Raw genomic sequence first — 6,686 nt, 5'->3', positions numbered from 1 at the left:
ATGATCCGGACCACACCAAACCATCCCGCTGCCCTTTTGGACCAGCAGCAGTGCAAAAAGCAAAAGCCAAAGCTGCCAAACAAGGCTGGTAGGTTTTGCTTTGTGGCTGATGGCTCCTGTGCCACCTTTACACCCCCCCCCCCCCCTTCAGGCACTAGCACGTGTACAACCATGGGAGGGGGAGGTTTGTGCTTCACCCACAGGGACAAGACACAGCCCTTTGCTACCAGAATTCAGTGGCAATGGTACTAAAAAACAGCCGCCAGCAATGCTGCAGACCGGCAGCCCTCTTACCACTCCCTTTGCGCACAACTCATACAGCCAAATTCAGCCAAGGACTTTTTTTAATGGAAGTCCATAGGAACACACTGCGCCCAGGTTAGTTTGCTCACACATGTATCACTTTCTTGCATTCTTCAGTCTTTTCCAGGTCCACCCATTCTGTGCCATCAAACCACCCATGGCTCTTTCTGTAAGGCAGCGGGCCAGGCCTTGGCAAAATGACAGCTTTTACTAGTGCTAAAATTAATGCTCAAGTGTGGTACCCATCAGCAATGTCAACACAGCAACACACGCAGGCTGCACTCCTCGAGCCTACGGAACAGGCTCCAGTTATTTGGCAAAGTCACCCCTGCTGCCATTAGCCTCAGGGTTAGTGCAGGCAGCCCACAGTGCTGCGCCTTGCTTCAGCAAACTGGGGTTTTGACACCAGAGTTTACAACTTCCAGTCCCACCAGCCACCCTGCAGTTGCACTCTGTTCAGTAAGACGCAGCAGCAGAGCTAGAAGATTACCTGCTGCTACAAACCCAGAACTGCCCAACAAGACCCAACACGAAAAAGGGCTCCCCAGGCAGAGGAAGAAGGGAAGAAGTCCAGCGTCGTCACGGAGAAGCTTCCCAGCACCAAGACCCAAAACCAACCGTGGTTCCTTGCAGCCAGGGTGGGAGGGCAGAAGCGCTAGTCTTCGGCAAGCGGAGGGGGGGCCAGATGGAGCTGGAAATTCTCATTCTGGAAGACGCTGCTCGTGGCAGGGTCACCGTGGGAAACGCTGAGCAGCCCGTGCTTTTCACCGCCATGATTGCGAGACAGTTCAGTCAGGAGAGCTAACTGCAAGACAAAACCCACACAGCTCACCATCCTGAGGCCTGGGCACACTGCCTAGAAGCATTTAAAGTGCAGAAGGGCCTGGAGAACTCACATGGAGCTCACCTTCTTCCCGCAGTGATTAGAAAAACCTTAACATATGTAAAGGAAAGGAAATACTGTGTGCCGTAGGCTTACAGAGCTCACTGCACAGGGCAGTCCTGAACTAAAAGACTTCCCAAGTTTCTTTGGGTTGTTTTTAAATTACATGATTAAAAAATATACCCAGAAAGAGCTGAAGAGTTGCACTGACAACTGCAGCCAGAACAGGCAGCAGGCACAAGGACAACACAGGAACAGTAGGAGCTATGCTCTCCTTGGGACGAGCAGTGCTGTCCAGGCAGCAGGGAGGGACAGGGGGAGGGGGCCCTCCGTGCAAGCACAGAAGCCACGCAGTGTCTGGAAGGGAAATTATTTACAAATGTAAAAAGAATTTGAGAAAACTCTGAGAAAACATAGCAACTTCTCTGAATGGAGTAGGGGGATCTTGGCTTCACTGGCAGTCAGCAGCGGGCAGGCTCTGGCCCAGCTGACCTTTCCCTACCTTTTGCTGTTGGTGTGTATAACCACACATGGGCATTTGTTCTTGCTGTCCTGCATGTGCCTGCTCAGTCCCAGAGCCACTGGTGCCCCTCACCTCCAGTCTGACTGCTGCTAGGTGACCAGGACATGCCTCCAGGCTGGGCTGAAGCAGCCGCTGACTTGATCCTGTCCTCAGCCATCTCGGTGGTGAAAGACACCACAGAAGTATGTGCTGAGAAAGTGCCACCCCTGCCACAGCTTCCCTCTGAACACACTGACGGGGGCCTGAAAGCCCACATTAGCCCTGCACCCAGCACCCTGCTAAGGATCTGCCTGCAACAGCATCTTCCTCTTCTCTCACCAGCACCACCAGGGCTCTGGTTTGCTGCATAATTTATATTCCACTAAAATTATGCCTGTATGTTGCAAAGACTGCAAATAACAGGGACTACATCCTCTCAGGCCCTGAAGGGTGCCACCCCCCACCCCCCCCCCCATAACACAGGCTAGTGGCACATCACAGCCTCCTCATGTAGAGCAAAGCAGCAGCAAAGCCATCAGCAGGCCATCTGACTGAGGCAATCTGGGGAAGCTGTAAAAACAGCAAAGAGCTTTCTGGGAAAAAATATCTGTTCTTTTTTTTTTGCCCTACCATGAGCAGTTTTCAGGCTCAGCCTCAGAGAGCCAGAGGCATTTCCGCTGTTTCACTGCCAGTGAATTCCCACAGCTCTGTCAGGGGCCAGAAGCAGCGTGGCTGCCTTGTGATGTGATACAGCCAGCTCTATGCAGAGTAAATTGCCAGCACTGAACAAAACCCCAAGAGAAAAGTCAAACTTCTAGTTCTAGTACTTGGCCTGGCCTGGCCCCAAGTAAAATTGCCTTTACCAATTTAAAGCCAAAAGGAAAACAAGTGGTACGTACTCTGGACGTTCCTCGGTTGAGTCGGCAGAGTTGGTCGAAAGCTTGGATTTGCTGAGGATCCAACGGAGACTCTGAACCTGCCTGATAAAGAGAGTAAGAAGGTTACAAAAACAACATACAAGACTAAGTAAGAGTCAAGTTGATCTACCTAGAAATTCATCCCTGCTCCTGATCGTGTGTCTGGAGCAGCCAGTGTGCAGCCTGGTAAGAGGGAATAAAGGCCATCTTTCCTCTGGCTTAAGTAACCCTTCCGCACACTGTAGGGAAGGGAAAACTCTCCCCTGCGACCAGCTGGGAAGAGAAGTGATGAGGCTCCCCAGGTGAGCAGCCTCTCCTGGGCTCATCTCCAGGGCAGCAGCTCAGGCTTCCCCCACTACTTCTCCCCATGATTTCTTGATCATTTCCCCAGGCCCTGCTCAGTCTCCCTACTGGCTCATGACACAGTGCTGATTGCAGCGTGCTGTGATCAGGCACAGATGGTTCATGGCTATTATTGGGGAATGCTTACTATTTAAATCACTATTATCTACTAATGCTGTCTCTTAAGGTCTATTTTTTTCCCCCACAGTATAAAGTTATAAACTAAAAGCTAGGAAATAAGGGTGAAAAGGGTGGGGGGAGAAAGGGCGCTTCACACATCAATAGCAATCACATCCCATGAGAAACTGGACATGACAGACGTAGCAGTATTGCCCAACAGTTCCAGCACTGGCAGGTGTGAGGCCAGAGAATGACTCCGCGGATACAAGGGCAAAAGCACCACCCCAGCAGCTCGGGGTGGTTACAGAGTTGCAAGTGAAAGGCGACAGAATTGCAAAGAGAAGGTCCTTAGCATCACAAAGGTTAAGGCACTGTGCAACAAAAGTGTTACTACAACAAGGGCATGATACAAACTGCTTTAAAAGGCATCCTTTAAATATGCCAGGGAGGGAGGATGAAGTATCACATTCTTGTAGGTTTGATCCATTTTATCACATCACAGTATTTCTATTTTGAATGTTTCTGCTCATATTCCAAAACAAAAGCATCGTGAAGAAACTGCAACAGGAGCCAGGGAGAACAGCCTCTCTCATGAGCAGCAATCTGGCATCTGCTGTCTCTGGGGATCTATTTTTAAAGGAACACTCAATATTCGTTCTTAAATATTTTCTCAAAAAGATATTTCCCAAGGGCTGTTAACCCAAAATGATACAGTCCTACAACAAGTGGTTGTATTGAATTTGAATTTACCTTAACTCTCTTTGGCAGTGGATCAAGCCCAATTAGAAGAACTAGTACCGCTGCCTTCAAAGAGTGTGCTCAACTGGAATGAAGAACGAACTCCTGACCCTGCAAATGCAAAGGGAGCGCCAGCCCTAGCTGGGAGTTAGAGTCACCTCCTTTTGGGACTGTTACCAGTTAGGAACAAACTCGTTACCCGTTGTGGCTGTTACAAGCTGCAACCAGCAGCAAGGCCCTTCTCCCCAGGGAGGCATTCTTCTCCTTCGGGCTTGCAGTGAGTTCAACACAGTACGAGGCTGCCTTTGTATCTCTAATACTTTTCTGTCTTTAAAGAACATATTTAAAAAATTGTGAAGGTGACTTCCCGTGCTACTTGGGAAAACAAGCACACGCTACTGTGGCATGGCACTGTGCCTACACGTGGCTGTGTGGGGCACCGCTCCCAAGCTTCCCTCCTGCTCCGACTACACTGGTCTCGGGAAGAGCGCGCTGCCAGGTCTTCACGCAGAGCCAGCAAGTCGCGGCAAACACCCTGGAAAGCACACTGAGCTCGGCATGAGCTCTGGCTTCCCAGCCCCAGAGAAGCCCCTGTGCCCCCGCAACGCAAAGGGCCTTTCGGGCAGCGCTCCTTCCGAGCACTGAAGCAGCCTCTGCCTGAAGGGGATGAGGGCACGGTCTGGGGATGGAGGCAGTGGAGAATGACATTTTACCAGAGATCACATCAGCTTAGTCTTTGACTCAATTTTCAATCGCTACCCAAGGAAAGAGGGAAACTGTGCCAGCAACTGTGCAATGAAAATTGCTTTTGAGACATGCAAAGGGTCTGAGAGGAGAAGAATGTCCGGAGTGCAGATCACTCACGCTAGGTGCAGATGCTGACACTTACTTCTTCCCCCTCCAAGATATTACTCACACTGTAAATACCTATTTGCTAATCACCACTCAAGGGGCCAAATGCCTGTATTCGCTGCACACACTGCACAGGCGTTGCACCAGGAAGCCCAAGACAGTGAGGGTCACATACCTGCTGCTGACAGGTAACACAGACATTTCCAAGGGATGCCCAGGTCATTCTCACCGGGAAAAACTGAAAAAACGGGAAAAACTGCCCTCCGCAGTTGCTGTGGCCACAGGCACTCAAGGACGAGAAAAACGCAATATAATTGCCCTGCCCTCTTCTGCTCTCTCTCTACACGTAACCATCAACCAGAGCGTTCGCCAGACTGATGAGCTGAAATATTGCCGGCAAGTCTTGCTGTTGTCATGGCAACAACTGCTGTCAGGCCTTTTCCTTTTTTAACCGTGTCACTAAAGGGATGCTTTCATTCAGGAGCTACGAGGAGGCTCTCGGAGTCCCGCACCAGCTCCCGGGCGTCGGGGCGATCCACGGGGCGCGCTTGCTCACCGCACACGGCGGCTCCCGCCGTCCGGTGCCACGGGAGGGCCCGCCAGCTCCTTACCGTCTACAGCAGCCTGAACCGTTCCCCCAGCTCAAAGCCATTTCCAGCCAAATCTTTACACCCCTTTAAAAAGGTTTCAGACTGGATGCAGAATCCAATAGACTCAATTTATCCCCTCGAGTATCTGGGCCAGCAAGGAGAAGAAAGGTTCCTTTGCTTTTTTACACTTCTCGGAGATCCCATCATTATAATGCCAATCTCTGCAGCACGTTTTGCTTGCACATACTCCATCCCCCTCTGGTAGTCACCACACCACCCTCCAAAGCCTGCAATTATCTTTAATTTCACAGCTACAAACTCCATCATCAGCTAGTGCCTGAGCAAAGCAGATCATGCAGCGGTTGGAAGCAGAGGCACTGTGAAGTCACACCAAGAGACTCCTTGAAGCGCTGTCCCTCAGAGCCACACGCACCTTCCACGAAAGATCCTGCTGCACCAGTTAAGCAGTGCGTCACAGCAGCGTGTTACCCCAGAGGGCTGCTTTGAGTTAGGTACTCCAAAACAGAGGGCAGATGCAGCCACAAGCCCGCGGGGAGGTTTTGGGACCCCTAGGAACAACAGCAACACCCACCTCCCTCGTTTACAGAGCTGAATCCACAGGTATCGGCCACGAAGCCCGGCTGCTGCCACTCCTCTCCAGCAGCCTGCCGCTGCTGGCCGCACACTTCACCACAGCACAAGTAGCCTTACAGAAAGATATTCTGCTCTCAGTTTTGTAATTAGGTCTAAGCCAATATAGGCAAAAGTAAGTAAATCTACTTCACCTCCCCTGGCTCAGGACCTGCTGTTCCCATGGGGCTCCCAGGAACATGGAAGAATCAACGCAGAAAGGAGCAAAGCAGCTGCTCTGACCCACAGCCACTAGAGTGGCACTAACATTAAAACATTGGTAATGAATTTCGGAAAAGCTCGAGATGTCCCTCCTGGAACAAGAGTCGGCCACCGCTGATCACTGCAGACCGACGCACTGCTAGTAAGGGACGGACCACAGCCCAGTTGATCCTTACAAAAGAGGATACGCAGCCTCTGCAAGTCACGCTGAGCATGGCTGTGGCAAGCAAACCACTGCTGCGAGGAAGTCCCAGAGCCACCACAGCTGTGCTACAGCGGCGGCAGAACCTGCTGCTTCAAGACCAGCAGCCACAGTGTTTCACACTCAACCTTTTGCTAGTGCACACAGTGGACTGGAACCGCCGGCAGCAGGCCAGGACCAGCCTGCTCCTGTTTGGAGGCAGCAGCAGCCAGCCCCACTCGGGCTGCCAGCGGCAGGCAAACCTGCTCTCTGCGAGTAAACGGAGAAGCACTGACTCACCATGGCCCATCCTGGAGCAACCTCTCCTCAGCACCGGCACCGCAGAAGCAATCTGTCCCACGGTGCTGTGCTAGGGCTCTGTCCTTCTCTGATCTCTTCAGGAACA

The 6,686-nt window shown here is 51.6% G+C and overlaps 1 protein-coding gene across 2 annotated transcripts in view; it reads right to left on the bottom strand.

The window, feature by feature from the left end:
• Positions 1–326: 326 nt before the first annotated feature.
• Positions 327–6,686, bottom strand: part of VPS8 (VPS8 subunit of CORVET complex) — an 85,803-nt gene continuing 79,443 nt past the window's right edge. For both annotated transcript variants that reach the window (XM_026100544.2, XM_064517059.1), the window contains exons 44-45: positions 2,588–2,668; positions 327–1,108 (exon numbers count right to left, since the gene is read on the bottom strand). In XM_026100544.2, coding sequence (XP_025956329.2) covers positions 959–1,108; positions 2,588–2,668 — 231 coding nt within the window. In that variant the 3' untranslated portion in view covers positions 327–958. The remainder of the gene's footprint in view (positions 1,109–2,587; positions 2,669–6,686) is intronic.

Source organism: Dromaius novaehollandiae, chromosome 9 (genome assembly GCF_036370855.1).
Source record: "Dromaius novaehollandiae isolate bDroNov1 chromosome 9, bDroNov1.hap1, whole genome shotgun sequence".
Classification (NCBI taxonomy): domain Eukaryota; kingdom Metazoa; phylum Chordata; class Aves; order Casuariiformes; family Dromaiidae; genus Dromaius; species Dromaius novaehollandiae.
This window is presented reverse-complemented; position numbering and strand designations above follow the sequence as displayed.